We start from the raw sequence: 24,062 nt of genomic DNA, 5'->3' as shown, positions 1-24,062 counted from the left end.
GTCAAGGGTTAGTGAGCTTACCAAACAAATTTTGTGTTCCAATAATTAGTGCTAAAGCTATTTAAATCAATAAAATGATAAGGGCGCCCAAATTTAGTTTAAGTAACTATTGCACATTTTCTGTAAATCCTAGAAACTTCATTTCACTTCTAAAATATTATTGTGTTTGTCTACTATATGATATATTTAAATGAAATTGCTGATCCAAACAACCAATGATTTATGAAGAAAAATCATGAAAATTATCAGAGGTGCTCAAACTTTTGCATACCACTGTATATCCATCAGAGTATTAATGCGTGTGGATGCTAGAAGCAGCAGTAGCAAACTTTCCACCAGCACCATGTTGACGAGCAGCGCTGGACCTGAACTTCAAACCATTCTGACGTCATTCTATACGTTTTATTAAGCAAAGATTTTACACTAGGATCCCCTACATGATGAAACTCTCATTTGTCTAGGCTAGGAATTAGCACTAGGATTACACTGATTTATGACACCTCCCTTCATAGCTGGGTTCTGAAAAAAAAATGGCATACAGCCACTTACAGTATAACATCAAAGTACTGGAGAATAGTGTTACTTTTCACTGGTTTTCCATGTAGTTAAAGCTTGAAACCTTGGGGTTGCTTTATGTTGTGTTTCTTGGTTATTTAACACTTGATCTGAATCAACTTCAGATTTAATTGAATCCTGAAGTGCATAAACTTTTCACCACACATTTATGGCACACGTAGATGTAAGGTGTTGATCTCAGAAACAATATGTTTGTTTTGACAAATGCTAACCGAGCTCAGATACGAGGGACACATTTCAGTTAAATACATCCATCTTTATCTGTGGCATAAATTGCAGAGATACTTAAATTGAAAAAAACATGGCAATGTATTATCCAGCATATTTTTCATTATAAATTTGGTATAAAACATTAAGGGGTGTGTATGGAATCCAAATATAATAAATCTGATATGTGTTTCTACAAACAATAGCTTGATTGAGTATACAGATTGTATACATATATAATCACACAGCTTACCTCAGAAATACTGTAATAAAGTAAAGTCTGAATGAACTTGACTTCACAACAATCTTAACTCCCTAGGTTGGAAAATCTCTGTTTAATGAGACTGTTAATGAGCTGTTTGTTGCCACTGCTCTCGCGGGATGATGTAATGTCCTGAAAAGTTAGGTAAACACTTTAACAGCCAAGGGAGAAGGATTAGGGAAGTTGGTAGGTACGCAGAAAGAAAACAAGAATTACATTGCCTCATAAAATTAAATACATTTCATGACATGGGTGTTAAAGAAAAAAGGGTGTCATATTCCACTGAAATCTTTAAGCCTAACAAGGCAAATTTACATGTGATTTTTAATAATAGGCTACTTCAATGTAATTGCCTTTTGACTTGAAACGGGACCAGTGCAGAATTTAAAGGCAAGTCGAATTTATTCATTAGCACAGCGGTCCCCAACCCCCGGGTCTCGGATCGGTACCGGTCCCTGAGTCGTTTGGTACCAGGCCGCGAGAGTTGAGGCTCAGGTGTGAAATGTATAGTTTTCAGGGTTTTTATCGGTTTTCAGCGTTATTTTGTTATCGTTTTTATCGTTTACTCGGTTTTCCTTGATTTTTTCACGTGTTTTATGAATAAATTTTCTTTTTTTCGGTACCGTTACTAGATTAATTTTGTTGTATTTATCCGCGACACCTTAAAGGCCGGTCCATGAAAATATTGTCGGGCATAAACCGGTCCATGGCGCAAAAAAGGTTGGGGACCGCTGCATTAGCACATTTTAAAACAACACTTTTGTTACTGTATATGTACATATATATATGTATATACATATATACAGTATATGTATATACGTATATATACATATATACATACATACATACACATACACATACATGGAACGCCATAACCAAGTGACCGGCACAGATGTTCCTGTACACTATGCCGGTCACTTGGTTATGGCGTTCCATGTATGCCTTGCCTGCTAGCATCTTGCACCCTGCTGTTATTTGCTGGATTGTCTCTGGGGCATCTTTACACAGCCTGCACCTGGGGTCTTGCCTGGTGTGATAGACCCCAGCCTCTATGGATCTTGTGCTCAGAGCTTGTTCTTGTGCTTCCATGATTAGTGCCTCTGTGCTGTCTTTCAGTCCAGCTTTGTCCAGCCACTGGTAGGATTTCTGGATATCAGCCACCTCCTCTATCTGCCTGTGGTACATACCGTGCAGGGGCCTGTCCTTCCATGATGGTTCCTCGTCTCCCTCCTCTTTCTTGGGTTTCTGCTGCCTGAGGTATTCACTGAGCACTCGGTCAGTTGGGGCCATCTTCCCAATGTATTCTTGGATGTTCGTTGTCTCATCCTGGACTGTGGTGCTGACACTCACCAGTCCCCGGCCCCCTTCCTTCCGCTTAGCGTACAGCCTCAGGGTGCTGGACTTGGGGTGAAATCCTCCATGCATGGTAAGGAGCTTTCTTGTCTTTATGTCAGTGGCTTCTATCTCCTCCTTTGGCCAGCCTATTACCCCAGCAGGGTACCTGATCACGGGCAGGGCGTACGTGTTGATGGCCCGGATCTTGTTCTTACCATTCAGCTGACTCCTCAGGACTTGCCTGACCCTCTGCAGGTACTTGGTGGTTGCAGCTTTTCTAGCGGCCTCTTCATGGTTCCCATTTGCCTGCGGGATCCCCAGGTACTTGTAACTGTCCTCTATGTCTGCAATGTTGCCTTCTGGTAGTTCAATGCCCTCAGTTCTGACTACCTTCCCTCTCTTTGTTACCATCCGACTACACTTCTCCAGTCCGAACGACATTCCAATGTCATTGCTGTATAGCCTGGTAGTGTGGATCAGTGAATCGATGTCTCGTTCACTCTTGGCATACAGCTTGATGTCATCCATGTACAGGAGGTGGCTGACAACTGCTCCGTTCCGTAGTCGGTATCCGTAGCCAGTCTTGTTAATGATCTCACTGAGGGGGTTCAGGCCTATGCAGAACAGCAGTGGGGACAGAGCATCTCCTTGGTAGATCCTGCACTTGATGGTGACTTGTGCTATGGGCTTGGAGTTGGCCTCTAGTGTTGTACACCACATCCCCATTGAGTTCCTGATGAAGGCTCATAGGGTCCCATTGATCTTGTACAATTCTAGGCATTCCAGTATCCAGCTGTGGGGCATTGAGTCATAGGCCTTCTTGTAATCAATCCAGGCAGTGCACAGGTTGGTCAGTCTGGTCTTGCAGTCTCGGCTGACTGTTCTGTCTACCAGTAGCTGGTGTTTTGAGCCTCTGGTATTCTTGCCAATTCCTTTCTGTGTCCCGCTCATGTATTGACCCATGTGCCTGTTCATCTTAGCCGATATGATCCCTGACAGGAGCTTCCATGTAGTACTGAGGCAGGTTATTGGTCGGTAGTTGGAGGGGACCGGTCCCTTCTTGGGGTCCTTGGGGATCAGGACCGTCCGACCTTCGGTTAGCCATTCCGGGTGTATCTCGTTAACTAGCAGCTGGTTCATTTGTGCTGCCAGACGCTCGTGGAGTGCAGTCAGCTTCTTCAGCCAGTAGGCGTGAACCATGTCGGGCCCTGGTGCTGTCCAACTCTTCATACTGGAGACCCTTTCTTGGATATCTGCCACTGTGATGGTTACTGGACCCTGTTCAGGGAGGTCACTGTGGTCTGCCCTCAGATCCACTAGCCACTGAGCATTGCCGTTATGGGTTGCGTCCTTCTCCCATATGCTCTTCCAGTATTGCTCCGTCTCCAGCCTTGGTGGTGCTGTTCTCTTATTGTTCCCTTGCCACTGAGAGTACACCTTTGCTGGTTCTGTGGAGAACAGCTGGTTTATTCTCCTGCCTTCTATCTCTCTGGTGTACCTCCTCAAGCGGCTGGCCAAGGCTGTGAGTCTTTGCTTGGCAGTTTCCAAGGCCTCAGGTATGGACAGCTTGCTGTATTTCTTAGGCACCTTATTTGTCGCACCTTTCTGCAACTCTGTTAGTTGGCTAACCTCCCTCCGTGTTACTTTGATCTTGTCCTCTAGCCTCCTTCTCCATGGAGGGTACTGCCCCTTGTCGCTGTTCAACTTGTAGCCAAGCATCTCACTGATCACTGCTGCCGTATTGTAGATCAGCTTGTTAGTGTCGGTAATCGTGGTTGTATATATATATACACATATACATACATATATACACATATACATATATATATACACATATACATATATATATATACACATATACATATATACACATACATATATATACATATACATATATATACACATATATACACATACATATATATACATATACATATATATATACACATATACATATATACACATATACATACATATACATATATATATATATATACATATACATATATATATATACATATATATATAAATATACACATATACATATATATATATATACACATATACACATATACATATATATATTAGGGGTGCAACGATACTCGTATCGATATTGAACCGTTCGATACAGTGCTTTCAGTTCGGTACGCATATGTATCAAACAATACAAAATTTTTAATTTATTTTATCAACATTCCTTCTGACGATGCTGTCTGTGTTGAGCGCTCAGTGGATCTGCGCTCGACAGTGCAGCCTAGGCGGAGTAGTCGAATGCAGATTCACTGAGCGCAGGGCAAGCTAGCGAGACAGAAGTTAAGCTCTCGTTGCAACATGGCAAATTGAACCTCCCCCACCCTCATTCAGATCTGGCGTTTGGAACTATTTTGGTTTTCATGTGACGTATGACCCTGAAGGTAAGCGCGTCATGGACTAAAGTAAAACAGTATGTTGGATGTGCCATGCAATGCTCAATTACATGGGTGGGAACTAGTGTGTTAGCGCAGTTAGCTCGTTAACATGTTGGCCGTCCAGCCCCATGCACGGGGCGATCCGCGGTAGCTCATTAACGGAGATTTGCCGTATTGTGGCGTTAACGCCGTTTCAACGAGATTAACGCTGACAGCACTAGTGGGAACACAACGAATATGACTGCACATTTACTCCGACAGCATCCTAGTGCAAAGACAAGTGGAAGCAGACAAAAACAAGCACGCATGCTACAAACTTTACCCGAGTCATTTAGACAGCCGTTAGCACATGATTCTCCTTATGGGGACCTGATATGTTTAATATGCTTCTGAGAATACCCCAGAAGAAGCGTATAGTATAGCTTTTGTTTTGGAAAGAGCCATTTCTCTGTAATAAACTCTCCATCAGAATTTTTTTATTTTATTATTTTGATGTTTCAGCAACATTTAATTTAAAAACTGTAATTTTGAGTTAAAAGAAATATTTATAATTTTAATAAATTACAAATGAAAAAAGGCATGAACATTTTTTTTTGTATTGAAAAAATATATAACCATATAACCAAAGTATCGAACTGACCCGAACTGTGAAATACACACACACACACACACACACACACACACACAATTAGATAACTCCCCCTTAATATGCTTCAAGCTCGGGTCCTCTACCAGAGGCGTGGGAGCTTGAGGGTCCTAGTCTACCAGTCGTTGGTGTTTTGCACATCTGGTATTCTTGCCAATCCCTTTCTGTGTCCCAGTCATGTATTGACCCATGTGCCTGTTCATCTTAGCTGCTATGATGCCTGACCTGTACCCAATCTCGGATGTCTTCCTGGCTCACCCTTGCTGTAGCATGTGTGTTGTGCCTTGTCAATCTCTAGCTGTGAGTACAATCCCTTCTTCTGAATGTTGAAACTCCGACTGTGAAACAACTAGTAGCTCAGTGTGGATGTTGTATATTGAAGATTCCATCCTATTCGTGTAGCGCCTTTCGCCGGGGTTACTTGCATAGTAGCATTCCAACAACGCCCCATTTTCGTCTCTTGCCTACCAATGCCTTCTTGTTCCAGTAGCCCACTTCTCATCAGGGTGCCCTGGTTCCTCAACACCTGACACGGACCTTGTTGATCCGGGCAACAAGCCGGCATGACTTCACATTTATCTCTAGAAAGAGAGAACACATTTATCCTTTTTAGTATTTTTTTTTCTTTTTTTGATAGGGACAGTAGAGACTGACAAGAAATCGGAGGGAGAGCTGGGAAGACATGAAGCAAAGGGCCAAAGGTCCTATTCGAACCCAGGCCAGCCACTCTTAGCCATACGGCATATGGTCACCTGCTCAGCCCACTAAAGCTAAACCGGCACCCAAGAGCATATTTATTCTATATGGGTTTCTCTTCACCGGCTCCCCGTTAAATCTAAAATCAAATTTAAAATTCTGCTCCTTACGTATAGTCTTGAATAATCAGACTCCATCTTATCTTATTGACCTTATAGTGCCGTATCACCCCATTAGAGATCTTTGCTCTCAGTCTGTGGCTTACTTGTGGTTCCTAGAGTATTTAAAAGTAGAACTGAGAAACAGAGCCTACAGCTTGAAAAGTTAAAATCCTATATCAAACAAAGAAAAGAAAATAGAACATTTACATTTGGAAACTATAGTGTGTGAAAATACACACACACACACACACACACAAACACCTATGTGTGTTAGTAGTTATGGGTTTAAAAGCATAGGCCTTTTTGGAATAGGTGTACAATACACTTAAGGGAGACACTGAGGGGATCTGCAGATAGTTAGAACTTCATCTGGGGTACTCCAGTTTGCATAAGAGAATCATAATGTGCAGTACTGCTGTCTGCATTATCAGAGCTTAGGCAATATAAGATTGTAAGTTTTTTGCCAATGGATCTTTTCAACTCTGCACTTGGAAAAAATATTACTTTTTTGCGCCCTGCATTTTTCATTATAAGTGGATTTATTGGCATTCCTAATATAAAATATTATTATGCCTTTCTGTTTTTTGTTTATATTATTTCTGTCCTGGCAAACACAGCTGTCATGGCCGCAATATATTTGGATCACAATCTAAGAACACCGAAATATATTGCAGTTTTCAATCTTGCATTGGTTGATCTGTTAGGTAACTCTGCCATGGTGCCAAAGGTTCTCGATATCTTTTTGTTTAATCACCCTCACATTTCCTATAATGACTGCTTGACATTCCTGTTTTTCTGCTATGTATTCCTTTCGATGCAAGCTCTAAATCTGGTTGCACTGTCATATGACAGAGTTATGGCGATCGTTTACCCACTGCATTATCAACTGAAGGTGACTCACAAGTTCATATTCTGTTTAATTGCCTCTTTCTGGGTGTTTGTCATTATTGTTGTACTCATTGCAACTGGCCTTCTTACAAGGCTTTCTTTCTGTGAATCAGTTGTTATTAAAAGCTATTTCTGTGACCATGGTCAGATATACCGGCTTGCATGCAATGATTATACACCCAGCTATATAACTGCTTGGATTTTACTAGTTCTCATTCTTTGGTTTCCTCTTACAATTGTTTTGTTGAGTTATCTGAGTATAGGCTATGCTTTAGCTAAGGTAGCCACAGTTCGAGAAAGAATGAAAGGTTTTAAAACCTGTACAGCTCATCTTTCATTAGTGGCAATCTATTTCCTCCCAATATTAATCACATTTACTCTAGGCGCAAACATAGAGCCAAATGCCAGAATCATAAACCTGTCTCTGACATCAGTCTTTCCTCCAATGCTGAACCCTATCATATATGTTCTTCAGACACAAGAAATCAAAGAATCTCTGAAGAGGTTCTTAAGAATCACAACACACTACAAAATTAGTAAAGTCAAATTTAAAAAGTAAGAATAAATTTGGCATAAGTATTTTTTACCCCTTTGTTTATTTAAGGAATGCTTATAAAATAAAAACTGTGTTGAATTATGGTTAAGTACTTCCAAACAGAACCCAAATTACAAATGTCACACTTCACGGGGGAATGTGCGTTTTATTTTAAAGCACATGTAGCAAGATTTGTGATTTGTAATTTTTTAAGCAATTGTAATAGTTACTGTTAGGACCAACACAGAGAGACAGATAGATACTTATTCACAACTATGGCCAGTTTATGAACCATTTATCATTACATATACAAAATAAATAAAATAAAAAGGAGTTGACAAGTCATGTATGGAAAGGTGAAAGATTAGGTTCAAAGCAGGGACCTCGATGCTGTGAGGTGATAGTGATAAGTAATCACATTTATCTTTAGCCAAATGTAAGGGTTGCCTTTCTGAGAAATATGCATTGCAACATGACATATGCTTGTTTGTTTGTTTGTTTGTTTGTTTGTTTTTGTTTAAAGGGAATTTATTAAAGCCCCTATATAACTAAATAAATACACTTTAATGACTGTTTAAACATATTTAAACATTGTCTGCTCTGAGAATATGTCAGGAAGTATTCCAACTTCTCTTTCTTCCACCTTCTATGTGGATATCAGGAACCTTTGATTACTGTTTCAAAGAATGTCCAACCAAAATATAAATATTATGTAAAGGACTGACTAAACTGGTAGAAACCTAGAAACTTTATTTTTTGTGGCAAATAAACTGAATCATTGTGTAGTGACCGGATTGAGTAAATTCTACTCATAACTTTATGATCACATGGTTTAATGAAGAGGAACAGACAACCTCACAGCCTGTCACGTTTAGTAGCTGTCTGTTCCTCTTCATTAAACCATGTGATGGTTACAACAAAATTGTAACAATGTTACAACATAACCACACGTTTAGTAGCTATGTTGTAACATTGGTTCTCTGAGTGAAGACATTAACTAGCCAGCTTTTGAGCTGCTCTTCGTGGTTGTGTGCTATAAACGTTGCCTGCCAATAGAAACAAATTAAATGTAGAGAGTTGTTTTCCCTTCTGTGTCCCTGCTGTTTGTTGTTATCAGTTTTTATTTGCAGGCAAGGTTTTCTACTTCTTTGTACATTACATACATACTTTCAACAACTTCCCACCAGGAATTTTTGAGTCCTTAAGTTGATGCTTTGATTAGTATTCATTATATGAATATGATAAGATAAGAAAATTATTATTGTCTCACTAATAAAATCAAAAATATTGGTGAAAAAGAAGTTAGAAATGCACAGGAGGAATCAGTAATACTGAACAGTCCAATTGCTATCAGGCAATCAATTTACGCTGTACAGTTTCCAAGGGATTTGCAGTTACAATGTAGCTATGATGTAGTTTTCCTGCTAAAGCATAAGTCAGGTGCCCTAGCCACCCTCATTTGGGGAACTGGATTCGGTACAGGGGGAGGCTGGACTGCAGCCACCCTAGGAGTAGAAACAGGGAGTGGCTGAGCCCTAGCCACCCTCATCCGGGAAATTTTGATGGGTGCGGGGAAGACAGGACTGCGGCTGCCCCGGGGAAAGAAACATGAGAAGGGTGCACTCAGGGATAACCACTGGTATTTACAGTCTTTTGGGAAATGTGTTTTCCACAAATCCAAAACACAATCCATCTCTCATCTTTCACAGTTTCTTCAGTCATTAAACGGAGCCTGAGCAGAGTCTCAGTATCTGGGAGAGCTGATTCGGCGACACAAAAAACATTTTCAACATACATGTCCATGAACACTAGGGTTGGGCGACTGGACGAATATATTGACTGTCATAGATAGACTGAGCACAACGGTGATCGTTTTTACAAGGGTGATTTATTTATTTATTTATTTGCCCATGAGTAAGTTTGCTAATAATGATGAAGCTAATAGAAACCGTCAACAGAAAAAAAATAATAATAATAGCGCTGTTTTAATAGTACCCTCTTTCATCTGCGAGTAAATGCATCCTCCTCAGAGTGCACCCAAATGCTTGTTGATGGAGTTGCAGAAGCAGAAGCCGAGCATACTCAGCTGTGGGGCACATACATGCTCATGCAAGTTAGTTGTATTTGAATACTTTGCTCACACGATACGTCTGCACAATAGGCTCCCCATCTTCAGACCACATGCCTGCCGAGGAGTTTGTCCGTTGCTGTGGTGACATGGACTTGGAAGGACTTTAGAGGCTTTGCCGCAGCAGCGCCAACATGGATGTTGAAGGGCTTAATGGCAGTGATAGAGCTGGTGAGTATGCCGCTGGTGAGAGACGCAGGTTGCTGACTCTAATCAGTTCAGAACAACGATGTTGTGGGTGATGCTGGCAAGCCGAGATGGTAGGCAATCCATAAAACCTGGGTTGGCCATAGCAATCTGGGCCAACTGAGGCCCTTCTCTTCTCTAGTGGAGAATATCCATATGATGCGGAGCGGAGTAACACAGACACCAAAATCAAAATTGTTGCTAAACTAAAGGTCTGCTGGTTCCAACATATTCAGGTGGAAACAAAACTTGACTAAATCGGAAAACTGGAGAGTGATACAAATGGAAGACAGGAGTAAACTAAAGCAAAACGTACTAAGACTAAACTGGGAAAACTGGACTAAACTAAACACTAGGGACATGTAACATTAACTTGGAATACTTAAAGATGGAACACCTGAGCATGAAGCATGACAACCAGAAACATGGTGCAAGGTGAGCAGATGACCTGTCAATGAACAGAGGGAAAAATGAAACAAAATATACACACAAGGGTAATTGGGGAGAGTGGAAACATATAGGTCTATTCATCCCAGCCATATTCCTAACAACACAGAGAAAGAAAAATGATGTGTTGGAGTTTAATTACGACGAGGAAGAATATGAAATCTTCGTACCTCCCTCTTAGGCTGCCAAGCCTAATGTTACGACCACTCTTCAGGATGAGAATTAGAGCACACCAGCCTCTCCCACTGCAAAACATGTATAAACGTTTTACAGTGGGAAACGCTAGGACAAATGTATTAACTGAGACCACCAGATCATATTAAGAAGGGAAGAAATTGCGCAGGCCATAAGGGTAGCAAAGCAGTTACTCTCAGTCTTCTTGGAGCTACTGGAAGAGGTAACTGTCTCTTGGAAGGACTACCCATTCAGCAGCAGAAGCCCTATACAGGGGGATTCTTCACTTAATTTTGAGGGCATGGGCAAGCACGCCTTACTCTGCATGCCCCCTATGGAACAGTTAGTCACAGCCCACCTCCATTTGGGGCTGGCTATGGCCTCCTCCAGGACCCCCAGAATCCCATCAAAATAAGACTGTTTTCAGTCCACCATGACTGAAAGGAGCAGAGCCAGATTGCTCAACCTGAGAAACCTCTCAGAGAGGAAGGAGGACATCTTGGACATGTTGATCATGACTGACAACATTTTTGGGACTCCTCTGGCTTCCATGCAGCAGAAATGTGAGGTGAGGAAGAGGGATGATGAGGCCATCCCCGGAAAACTGAGCCAACAACATCTCTGGCCCTGTGATGAATGTTCGCGTGATGAAAGTGGTAACCCAACCTCCCACTCAGTTCAAGATCCCAAAACAAATGAAGCCCCAGCCAGCCCTTGCATCTCCACTCAGGCAACAGACGAGTGCGGGCTGTCAGCTTGTCAGTCACCAGGCCAGAAAAAAGAAGTAGGCGGCCTAACAGCCCTTCCTTTCCCACAGGTTCAGAAGCTGAATGTTCCCCATTCACTTGCCGTGTTCTGGAGTGTGTTGCAAGGGCGGTCATCGACCACTCGCACACACATGGTCTGCCTGAGAGGTTTGTCAGGTTCAGCCATCTGGACCATCCTTCTTTACCCCCCCCCCCCCCCACCCCCCAATATCTCCCACTTTCTCCAGAGTGAGGGAGAATCATCACATCCTAAGTTTGATTGCTCGGCTCTGGCCAACAGTGCATTGGCTGACAGAGCTTCTGTGCAGGCAGCCGTGGAAACTCCCGCAGAGCAGGGACATGCTGATGCAGGCAGAGGGGAAAATTTTCCACCCACATCCAGACACTTTAGGCTTTTAATCTATAAGCAGGTCACTCTAAGCTGATAAGGCACTATTTTAATGAATAAAAAACAAAATGTAACAGGTGTATTAAAAAATCATTTATATTTCACCAAAGATCAATCCTCTAGTGTTATTTTGCTTTGTCAGTATTGGTTATGTATATGTGTTTATTTATACGTACTCATTGTCTGTATTTGTATTTTGGGAGCTTTTATTTTGTTTGTGTCACCTTTGAATTCTCACAAAGTCACTTCCTGTGGTTGCGCGCTATTCTCCTCAGTCGGCTAGCGGCCGCTGAGGCGAGGTGACTGTACACTAGTGTCCCCGGATGCAGAGCAATTAAACACAGTTAAAGATAACAAAAGTGATTCAAACACTGCTCATTCCCTTTGTGCATTTTGTCTCACAGTTTTGTTGGATGTTTTAGTGTGAATTGCAGTGATGTGCGATACCAGTGATTTTCTTTCCGATCCAATACCAAGTAATATTCAGGGTGGTATCGACGATACTGATCCGTACGGATACTTAGTACAAAAACTTTTTTTATTTATTGTATCTCAAATTATAGCATCATAATGATTACAGGACATCAGATTACTTGTTCTTATCACTTAATAATGCAGGGTTCATCATATAAAAATAAAAAAACTTAAGTTGTGCCTGCATGCAGCACTAAAGGACTCCGTGAGAGACGTCTATCTCGCGCTAGCAGCACCTGTCCCTCTCCTCCTTTTCAGTTCGCCTCAACATACGCTCGTCATATTCTGTGATATGATTTACTCTGAGGTGTTTGACAAGGTTAGTGGTGTTGCCACAACCATACATGCCAACCCTCCCGATTTTTCCGGGAGAATCCCGAATTTCAGTGCCCCTCCCGAAAATCTCCCGGAGCCACCGTTCTCCCAAATTTCTCCCGATTTTCCTCCCGGACAACAAAATTGAAAAACCATATTGCAGAATTCATAGCGCGGCCCAGCCAATTCCAGCTACTTAGTTTTAATATTGCTCTTATTTCTCTTTCTAAGCCATGTTGAGGATAGATTCCATAATATACATCAGAATAAAGAGAATATAGTTTGGGATTGATTGTAATATTACAATATGGCCGTTAATGGGTGTAAGAAGGCCTGGAATGGGAACAAAGAACTGGGGTGCAGGGCAGGAGGACAATCAACCCCCATCCCCAGGCAAGGATGCAAGAGTTACTGAGGGTGAGGGGCAGACAAAGACCTTAAAAGGAGATGGGGGTCAGGGTGTCAGCACCCTTGGCCACTGTACTAGTGTATTTGCATTGTGGGGGTGTTTACTGTAGGGGGGAGGAGACCAGAGGTTATAACTGTAACTGTTGTGTGGAGTTCTTTAGATCAGCCTTTAGCATAGGACTGCATAGGATGCAGTGTGCTGATCTCCAGATGGATCTGTAAGAATAATGGGTAATAAAAGGATTGTGTAAAACATGGAAACATCTCAGCGTGATCTCTACCAGGACCAAAAGAATTGCAGACACCGGCGTTGTCTCGACAGTCGCAAATTTTTTTTAACATATTTTCAGGTGAGAATGTAGCTGTGTAAACTTCAAATATCTGAGGCGACCGACACATCATCTTCAAACCCCCGCGATCTTTCGCTACTCGGGTTAAACATGATATATAAGTCACTTTGATAACTTAAAAATGTTATTGTTTGGCTTTTTCAGTGTTTTATTTGTTCATGAGTAAATCGGTTTGGCTGAGATTAAAGTTATTAGATTAGATTCAATTAAATTTAACTTTATTAATCCCTCGGGAGGGTTCCTCCGGGGTTTTCACACAGCTGAATAAACGTCAAACAGAAAACTGATTAAACAGAAGAGTTTAAGTCAGCACCCGGTTATATTTTAGATAGCAAGGAGCAGACAGCAGAGTTTCACTCCACCGAGGGAGCTCGTGCCGTACTACCCGGCTTTCTTTAGACCGCGAAGGCCGGGTCCTCAGGTGGAAGCAGCCTCTGAATTTGGACACCACCGCTGTTTCTGAGCCGGCCAATAATAACGGTGACATTTAACGTATTTTACCCGATAAATAAACCCTGTAAAATGTATTTATCACCCCACCCCACCCCCCAACAGCCCTTTTGAATGTCTCCCTAATTCTGAGGTCTCAAGGTTGGCAAGTATGGTCACAACACCTCACTTTTTTGCCACATGTATCGCAAACCACGTCTCAGCTGTTTGTGGAGGTAAAATACGTCCACACATGACTCCAATTACGCTCAGCCATTGCTGTGAGTCAAGGGGCTGCGAGACATTTATACAGCCGTATTTCGCACATGACTATGAAAGACGGAAGAGGAAGTATTTCCTTTTAATGTAGACAATCCAAATGTTATAGTTTCTTTCCACTGTGTTCCTGTTAATGATAAACTACAAATTTAATCTAAATTACTAAAACATTGATATTTTAATGTGAGAATCGATATAGTTTTCGTATTTTTCAAATTTTTTTAGTATGTGACACGTGGTATTGTACGACTCTAAAAAAAGTAAGTGATTATAATGGAAAGCAGCTATTACAATTTCATTTTACTATGGTCATGCAAGACAATTTACTCTGGTGTTACTTCACTTATATTTTTATTGTTGAATTTTTTTTTCAATTATATTAACTTGTAATTTCAATTCTATGGTCATTTAGATTCTATAATAGTACCATAACAGTGGCACACGCAGGTACTGAAACAACAAATTCAAAGAAAAAAGAAGATTGCTGCTACTAAAACTGACTAAAGTTAAAATAATGTCTACATCTTACTCCTGAAAAATGCCGAGGAGCAGAATCTCTTTGATCACAGAAAGACTAAATCTTTTACATCAGATGGCAGAGGGCACTGCAGACATTCAAGTCTAAATCCTTTTTTAATATTTTGTGGCAATTTTGGATGTAACTCGAATTTTCAGCAACTTCTTTAATGACTCTTTGATCTCCTGTGTCTGAAGAACATAGATAATCGGGTTTAACATGGGAGGCAATACAGTGCTCATAGAAAGGCTTATGATTCTAGCATTTGGATGTATTACACTCCCAAACATATACACAAATGTAAATGGAAGGAAATAAATTGCCACTAATGAAAGGTGACCTGTGTAGGTTTTGAAAGCTTTCACTCTTTCCCTAAATGTAGAAATTTTTGACAAAGAATAGCCAATACAGCAGTAACTTCCCACGATAAATGCCAGTGGAAACCCAAGAATTATAACTAGTGCCGAACCAGCAAATGCATGATTGGGGGTATTATCATTGCAGCCAAGACGATACATAGGACCGTGATCACAATAGTAGCTCTGAATAACAACAGACTTACAAAAAGAAAGTCTTGTGAGAAGGCCAGCTGCAATGAGTATAAGAGTTATGGCAAGAAGCCAGAAAAAAGCGATCAAAGATAAAATGAGCTTGTGGCTCACTCTCATTTGATAGTGCAGCGGGTACATGATAGCCATGACTCTGTCAAAGGACAATACAACCAGATTAAAACCTTGCATAAAAATGAAAGTAAAGCAGAAAAACATGAAAGTCAAGCAGTCATTGTAGGAAATATAATAATGGTTAAACAGAAAAATGTCAACAACCTTTGGAACCAAAGCAGAGCTACTTAACAGGTCTGTAAATGCAAGGTTAAAAACAGCAATATATTTAGGACTTCTCAACATGCGATCCAATGTTATTACAATCATCACTAATGTGTTTCCCACCACTGTAAGAATGTAAATAAAACACAGAAAGACAAAATAATATCTAATATTAGGTATGCCAATAAAACCACTTATTATAAAATATGCAGGTCGCACAAAGGTGATGTTGTTCTCAGCAGCTGAGTTAATCAACGCCATGGAAAGAGCTTCTGTTAATCTTCTATAATTCTCTGTACTCGTTTGTGTAGGCTGCCTCTAGTTTGTGAAGGCTAGCTACAAATATAAGCAGAGCAACTTTGTGCTCTGATACTTATAGCAGTACTCTGTTCTCTTGTGTACTGCTCTCCTCATGTGTGTGCATGTGTGCATAGGGTACACAATTCAGCAGCCAGCCAAACACCATTCAAAATACGGGAGTCAGATAATAGCGTCCAAGCTCCAGGTGCTTTATTTTAGGTTGCAGCTGTACAGCAGGTCACAGTGGTTGTATTGGACTACCTGGGTTCACAAGTGTTATCCACCCACTTAAAAGAATAATAAAGAAATAGGCTTGTGCCTTGTCTTCTTGGCAGCTAAAGGTCAATCTCATAATTCCCATTCATTGCTAAGACTTATAATATTCATCCATCCATCCATCCATTCGCTTCCGCTTATCCTTTTCAGGGTCGCGGGGGGCGCTGGAGCCTATCCCAGCTGTCATAGGGCGAGAGGCAGGGTACACCCTGGACAGTTCGCCAGTCTGTCGCAGGGCTAACACACAAGGACAGACAACCATTCACACTCACATTCATTCACACCTAGTGGCAATTTGGATTATCCAATTAACCTATCCCCACAAGCTGCATGTCTTTGGACGGTGGGAGGAAGCCGGAGTACCCGGAGAGAACCCACGCAAACAGACTTATAATATTATTATTGTTAATAATAATAACTTAATTATATCACCCTTTCGAAACATCAAGTTACAGTGCTTTACAGCTCAAATAAAAGCAACACATAGAACAGATAGAAGTTAAATCTACATGTTAAAACATAGAGACCCATAAACAGGCATATAATCAGCCATACTGAGGGATATTCATCCCTACATACACGCATACATGGCTAGAAGGCCCTGGTTAGATCCAAAAGGTCGGCTGCATTGATAAGGTGTGCAGGGGCCTGTCCATGTAAAGTTTATATGTTAATAACATAATTTAAAGTGGATTCTGAATTTCACTGGAAGCTAGTGAAGGGAAGCAAGGATAGGTTTAATATGTGACTGCTGGCTAGTTTTCGTTAGCAGCCTTGCTGCTGCGTTCTGAACTAATTGAAGATGAGCTATGAAAGAACTGAGAGATGTACGTGAAAAGTGAATTGTAATAATCAACACAGGAGAAAATTAAAGTGTGTACTAAAAGTAAGTTCAAGATGACAAACTCACAGTAAAGGGTTGTTGTTCACAATATTTCTCAAATGAAGGAAACAAGACTGGGTAACCTTTGAAATATGACTTTCAAAATTCAAGTGTTCATCTTGGTATCAAAAAGGATACCAAGGTTTTTAATAATAATAATAATAATGGATACTTTATTGATCCCCATGGGGAAATTACTTGTTTTTCTCTGCATTTGACCCATTCACTCTGTGAAGCAGTGGGCAGCCCACTAAGCAGGCGCCCGGGGAGCAGTGTGTAGGGACGGTACCTTGCTCAGGGGTACCTCAGGGTAGCCGTTAAGTGGATTCGAACCGCTGACCTTCCGATCATGGGGCGACCACTTTACCTACTGAGCTATCCCTGCCCTAACCAGATGATTTGATGGTATTAGCGAGGGCACTGATGTACTGGCTAACTTTGAATGTTTGGGCCGAGCACTAGAACCTCAGTTTTACTTGAATTGAGATGCAGGAAATCAGAATACATCCAATTAGCAACACATGAGCGGTGCAGATGAGAACATACATTGATTAATATGAATTCATATTACTCATTTTACAGACCCAGCTAGTCTTAGAGTGTCCAACAAGATTTTGACGTAATGTAATATAGGCGAATATTGTGTTTTCCTGACAATGGACATGACCTCTGCCTTTCATTCTGTTGAACTAGAGATGGACCAATCCGATATTACGTATCGGTATCGGTCTGATACTGACGTAAATTACTGGATCGGATATTGGAGAGAAATAAAAAATGTAATCCGATCCATTAAATATCAAAAAAAGCACCTCACAAAACTTGCGACATGGCGTAACTCAGCTCATAAGCGTAGCACCTGTGCAGTGTGTCACGTGATAGAGCAGCTTTGTGTATTTGTAGCCTCGCTACTAAACCAGCATTTCATCTCCGAGGAAGTTATCCCAGAGAGCAGTAAAGCAAGTGTGTAAGTTCATCTCTGAATTTTTTTAAATCATTCCCATGTTAAGCTTAGCAACCGATATATGGAGCAACTGCCTCTTCTCTCGCCCTCCCTCTCCTGCTGCTGCTTCAATCATGAAACTGATTAATTATCAGCTGATCTGCTTTTCTGTGGCGAGTCCGTCTCTCTTGTTTGTTTATCGCCCACTTTGCACCAGTGTTACATCCCCCAGGAGGATGTCTCTTCTCCCTACTAACCCTTTGTTTTGTCCAGGCTCCACCTTCTCTGTCCTGATTGGATGCTGCGCAGAGTCCGGCTAATTGGTAATCAACAGAGCACTATTTAAGGCCTGTGGAGCTGTGCTTCTGTGCTCTCTGGCCATTTTGGTTGCCATACTTGTGCAGGCTTGCATGAGCATTGTTGTTTCATGTTTGGACTGCTTTTAGGGGAGAGCTGCCTTTTGTTTTGACACCCTGTTTTCTCCTGTTTATGTGTTGTTAGGTAGGTTATGGTTATAGGTTGTATATTTTGTTTCTTTGGAGTTAGGTAAGTTTCCTTTATTTCTACATCAGGGATGTTTTGTTTGTGTCATGGTCCGGGTGAGTACGGGGTTTTTCCACTCCGCTGGGCTCCACCTTCAGGCAGAGACTCCAATCAGCTTCCACACCTGGTTCCAATCAAGTCACCAGCATATAAGACCAGCATTCACAACAGACCTCTGCCAGATCTTCTGCTAACTCATGTTAGTGCTAGGCCGCCAAGCCCTTGTGAGAACCCTTAACTACTGCTTTTCTCCTCACCGTGTTTTCTTTGTCATAGGACCCACCTGGCAGTCGCGCTTCCCAACCTAGACTACTCACATCTCCGCCTGGACGCTGGTTCTGTCATCTGGTTGCTTCCTTTCCATCATCGGACTACACCTGCCTGCCTCCCTGCCAAGTCCCTCACTCCAAGCATATTCTGGATCCTCTCTGGACACTCCTCACCCGGAACCCCCTGGACACCCCCTCCTCGCATGACACTTTAAACCTGCAACGCGTAAGCCCTAACCACCATAGTCTAATCCAGGGGTGCTCAATCCCGGTCCTCGAGAGCTACCGTCCTGCAGCTTTTAGATGCATCCTTGTTCCCACACACCCGAATCAAATGAATGGCTTGTTATCAGGCCTTTGCCAAACATGATGGCATGCTGGAGAGGTAATCAAACCATTTGATTCAGCTGTGTTGGAGTAGGGATGCATCTAAAAGCTGCAGGATAGTAGCTCTCGAGGACTGGGATTGGGCAGCCCTGGTCTAATCCTTCAGCTGTGATTCACTAGACTGCCACTGACTACTTGTCTCCTCTCATTATAGTGACTGCGTACCTCCATCCAAGCCGCTGCCCCTTTTTTCCATTCCCGGATCCATCCGTGAAATCTAGCACCTAGTCATAGCACTCAGAGTTTCATGTTCACAGTTTGGCCTCACAGTTCATAGCTTCCACAGTTCATAGCTTCCACAGTTCATAGCTTCCACAGTTCATAGCTTCCACAGTTCATAGCTTCCACAGTTCATAGCTTCCACAGTTCATAGCTTCCACAGTTCATAGCTTCCACAGTTCATAGCTTCCACAGTTCATAGCTTCCACAGTTCATAGCATTCATAGTTTGTTTTTTTGTTTTTTTTTCTTCTCTTTCTTTTTTTTTTTATAAATATACCCGGAGCGGATTAGGAATCAGGTATTAGACGGTACCGATTGGCACCGTCTAATACCAGATTTTCACTGTATTTGCTCCACTCCCGCTGTCTAATGACAACTTACACATTTGGAATTAAAAACATTGTTAAACAATTAACGGACGGAACAACTTCGTTTGACTAAGATATTTTGAGTTATTTATTACTTACCTGTATTTAGGGCTGCCACGATTAGTCGACTAGTCACAATTACGTCGACTATTAAAATTGTCGATGACTAATTTAATAGTCGACGCATCGTTTGAAGCTTTGTAAGATCACAAAAGACGCAGGAATAAGTAGTAGGATTTAAGAGTGTAATAACGGACTGAAACAGAAGATGGCAGCACTGCATGTACAAGGATGCCAGCTGCCGTTAAACCCCAAAGAAGAAGAAGTAGCTCCGTCTCAGAATTCATAGCGCAGCCCAGCTCAGTTGTCAACAATGGTGGCCGCTAGTTAGTTTTTATATTACTCATATTATTCTTTCTGGGTCACAAAATAAACGTTTAACATATTTTCAGGCGAGAATGTAGCTGTGTAAACCTCAAATACCTGCTCAGTTTATCAAGACACCGCATATTTTCAAAAGCGCTCCGACGTTTTGCGCTCTGACGAGGGTAACAGACGTCTCACCAGCTCGATAGCTAGCCGGGGTTCAAGGCTCACTAGAGCCCGTGAGAACACCGGACTCCCGGCAAATCGTTTTCCAACCCACCGCCGTCTTTCGCTACTCAGGTTAAACATGATATATAAGTCACTTAGATAACTTAAAATGTTATTGTTTGGCTTTTTTTTTTTTTTTTGTATTTTATTTGTTCCTGAGTAAATCAGTTTGGCTGAGATTAAAGTTATAGTTTTTACACAGCTGAATAAACGTCAAGCAGACAGCTGATTATCAGAAGTGTGAGATGCCGAGAATATACTCAGGTGTCCTGTTATATTTTAGATAGCAAGGAGTTTATTAAACTTCACCGAAACAATCTGCAAATTTCATTAAACTTTAATAAACTATCATCTTGTCTTTATTTTGGGGCGATTGTGGCTCAAGAGTTGGGAGTTTGCCTTGTAATTGGAAGGTTGCCGGTTCGAGCCCCGGCTTGGACAGTCTCGGTCGTTGTGTCCTTGGGCAAGACACTTCCCCCGTTGCCTACTGGTGGTGGTCAGAGGGCCCGATGGCGCCAGTGTCTGGCAGCCTCGCCCCTGGGTGGCTGTGGCTACAACGTAGCTTGCCATCACCAGTGTGTGAATGGGTGGATGACTGGATATGTAAAGCGCTTTGGGGTCCTTAGGGACTAGTAAAGCGCTATATAAATACAGGCCATTTACCATTTTTAGTTAGCACATACCTTAAACACTTAAAGCTGTAAACTAATGATAGTTATATAAGAGCAGATGCTGCTGGTGCAATAAGCTGTATGCTGTATGTCCAATGGATGATGATGTGATTAGTCGACTAATCGCAAAAATAATCGGTGACTAGTCGACTATCAAAATAATCGTTTGTGGCAGCCCTACCTGTATTGTGGAAGATTCCGCAGAGGGAAATGGCAGTTCACTGAACACATATAACTTTCTCCGCGTTCCCGCCTCTTCACTTCTGGGAAGTTTGAGCATGCGCACTAGGCATCGGTTTTAGAGTTGTTGATTTAAAATAATTACATTTAATTGAACTGAAGAATGCAAATCTAGTTCATTAAACTTTTTGTTATTTTATGTTAAACCAACAACTGATAATGATTTAAAAACCTAAACTCAATATGTTCATGTTAAATAGACAAATGTCTATTGAATTAATCAAACAACTGCCTTAGTTGACTTTTTTGAGTGTAGTTACTTGAGCATTTCTTCTTCGATCGAACCAGCAAGGAAGAGATTTTTTCTTTTCTTTTATCTCTCCTTATAAAGTATGCACACAGTAATAAATATCACAAATGATAAGCACCATAATATAAATAAACAACACTACAGATCCTATAATCTGATTTCTGTCTTTTAGTTTAATAAAAAGTGAAGCACCAAACACTAGTTTGTGTCATTATCCAGATGTACATAAGCATGATTACACAGGTACTAGGAGCAGGTTTTGATTATCGATTAAAATCGATTCAGGCTTGGATAACGTGATATCGATTCATTAAAACCCTGAATCGATTTTTAATATAAATATTACTACATTTCAACCACCACCAAACAACTGAAACAGTAAATGAGAGCAGGTACACCAATTCTGCACAAAGACGTAAACACAAACCGTGGACCCGCCGACGCATCAGAATCAGCGAGATGTGGCATTCATAGTTTCCTGCTTTGTAAGTTCACTAGGCACTGTAAATAAAGCACTGTGTTCACGCCCGTTTTGCCCGTTTTGCCTCCCTCTGTGTCTGCATTTGAGTCCACACCCACAGCCTGGACCTCTCGGCCGTAACAGTTTGTTATGTTGGCCTTGGCTCTCCCTGACGTTATACCTCAGTCTGAACCCAAATCCCATCACCAGTATTAAATAAACCTTCTAAAATTACCATCTTGGCTCCTCCTTCTCTATCCACCTTTATGTTCGTCCCTTCAACCCCCTAGACTAGCCAGGGGACGTAACAACCAGAAAGAGGAAAACAGCGGCTGAACAACAGCAGCACGTTTAAGCTTGATAAGGTGTTGTTAGAATTTATTTAATATTATATAACTTTCTAGACCAGGATCCTTTTCTACGTAGCTGATGGCTGGTAACTGTGCAGGGGCGGATCTAGCAAAGTTTAGCCAGGGGGGCCGATAGGACATGAACAGGGAGAAGGGGGCACAAAGACATACTTTTCTTTCTTATTCTCATTTAAAATGTCTCGCTTTTAATAAATAATTATCTGAATTTTACACCCAAAGTTTTAATCTTATGTAAAATATATAGAAGTCCATTACTGTATATAGTAACTGTTAAGTCTAATATACCCTAGTTAGCTATACTACTTTTTCCTTTGGGAAGGTACCATCTGTGCAGTCTGCAATTCTGTTGAAGAAAGATGTTGAATCTATTTAATTATTCTTGGAAAATAATTTATTTCTGTGCATTTTCTTTCCACACTGCATCAAATTAAAGTTGATTACGTCAATTAAGCATCATGGGGTGGGGGGTGGTTCCCTATGTTTTTTTTTTGCTGGGAGTTTGCAACCCTATTAGTTAGGTTGCTTAATATTTCTGCTAAGTACTCTTTAAAATACCAGAATAGTGAGGATGGAGTAGGTTTAAGTTCATTAGATTGATCAGTTTTGCTGAACTATGAAATATTTTGGGTGCAGTGTATTTTTTACATACCGGTATAACAGAATAGCTTTAGTGTTGTTGTTTATTTCAACTTGAGTATGAACTTATACAAAATGCAGCAAGATATTAAAAAAACAGTTTTATTGATTGAAAAACACACTACATCGGATTCATATTGGTATCGGCCAACATCCAAATTTATGATATCGGTATCGGACATAAAAAAGTGGTATCGTGCCATCTCTATGTTGAACATTATATTTTGCTCGACTGGCTGAGACGTTCTGAGTTTGCATAGCTTCCACCTACAGTACACATGCACTTAGTGGGGTTAGGTTAATTGGTGATTACAAATTGCCCATTGGTGTGAGTATGAATGTTTTTCTGTGGTTTTTTTCTTCTTTTTTTAAGTTTTAGCCTGTGGGAGACAGGTGTCATAACCACAAAACCTTCTGTAAATTAATAGCATTAATCCCACATGAGCCTCCCTCCATATGCAGTTACATGTTGTCATAAATGCTGCCAATGGAGCTTGCATATCACACACAAGTTTTCTTAAAAGCAATGAATGCAATACGTTAATGATTTGTGAGAGAATGTCATGGTCTGTGGGAGCAGCTTAGGGGCTTTTTGCATTTTGTCATCAGTATTGTTCCCTGGCTTCTCTCCTGGGCGGAGCCACCTGGGCCGCACTTGAGCCCAAACCGCTGCCAATTACAGGAGGACTATTTAAGCCAGCGCTGCCTGCTACTGATCGCCAGTTTGTTCAGTTACCTACTGCAGTAACTTAGGGATAAGCCCTAAGACTACGATTTTATATATTTGGTTATGCTGGTATTTTTAAACAGTGCACTAAAAGTTTTGTTTGACCATTTTCTCTCCTTCAAGCAGGCATGCATGATTGGATCTGAAAGCGTTATGTAAAATTTTTGCTGGAAAATGATCGCAAACTGAGCTTCTCCACATTACAATGGGCTCTGGAGAAAGTCACTTATTTGGGACGCAACCAGATAGGGAGTCCCTGCCTAAAAGGATTCAGCGAGGTAATCCATTCTAAAATTCTATTTTTGTTCTTTTTGAAATGTCATCATATTGCTGGCAGTAGAAACTTAATGCGACACGAGAGGTTCGGCTATCAGCAATAAACATGGGGACTGACTGGACTGACAAAAACTTGACTGACTTGACACCAATATGCAAGATTGCACCTCCACCCACAGAGAAAAAAGCGTGGATGTTTCTTTTTTTTACAGGAACAGGAGGATGAAAGCAACATCTTAGTTTT

At 41.2% G+C, this 24,062-nt stretch overlaps 2 protein-coding genes across 2 annotated transcripts; one reads left to right on the top strand and one right to left on the bottom strand.

Moving 5' to 3' along the window:
* The first annotated feature begins 6,757 nt into the window (after positions 1-6,757).
* LOC146700280 (olfactory receptor 1500-like) lies at positions 6,758-7,738 on the top strand. The gene has a single exon (XM_085471490.1). It carries the CDS (start codon positions 6,758-6,760, stop codon positions 7,736-7,738), a length of 981 nt encoding a protein of 326 aa, XP_085327616.1.
* Positions 7,739-14,937: 7,199 nt separating this feature from the next.
* LOC146700279 (olfactory receptor 1C1-like) lies at positions 14,938-21,138 on the bottom strand. Its single transcript, XM_085471489.1, has 4 exons — positions 21,040-21,138; positions 19,913-19,976; positions 15,046-15,564; positions 14,938-14,948 (listed from the first exon to the last, which is right to left on the bottom strand). Exons 1-4 carry the CDS (start codon positions 21,136-21,138, stop codon positions 14,938-14,940), a joined length of 693 nt encoding a protein of 230 aa, XP_085327615.1.
* Positions 21,139-24,062: the final 2,924 nt, after the last annotated feature.

This window comes from Copadichromis virginalis, linkage group LG10 (genome assembly GCF_057382275.1).
Source record: "Copadichromis virginalis isolate Kocher_CV1m ecotype Utaka linkage group LG10, C_Virginalis_male_GT1.1, whole genome shotgun sequence".
NCBI classification, from domain to species: domain Eukaryota; kingdom Metazoa; phylum Chordata; class Actinopteri; order Cichliformes; family Cichlidae; genus Copadichromis; species Copadichromis virginalis.
Note: the sequence above shows the minus strand (reverse complement) of the source record. Positions and strands in the feature narration are given on the sequence as shown.

Excerpts from the sequence above, each read along its gene's own strand:
- LOC146700280 (XM_085471490.1), top strand. The coding sequence starts at position 6,758 with ATGGATCTTTTCAACTCTGCACTTGGAAAAAATATTACTTTTTTGCGC.
- LOC146700279 (XM_085471489.1), bottom strand. The coding sequence starts at position 21,138 with ATGCTCAAACTTCCCAGAAGTGAAGAGGCGGGAACGCGGAGAAAGTTA. Across the intron at positions 19,977-21,039 it reads CGGAATCTTCCACAATACAG|CGGCCACCATTGTTGACAAC; the intron begins GTAGGGCTGCCA and ends AAAACTAACTAG. Across the intron at positions 15,565-19,912 it reads TGAGACGGAGCTACTTCTTC|ATTTTGTCTTTCTGTGTTTT; the intron begins TTCTTTGGGGTT and ends ATATTAGATATT.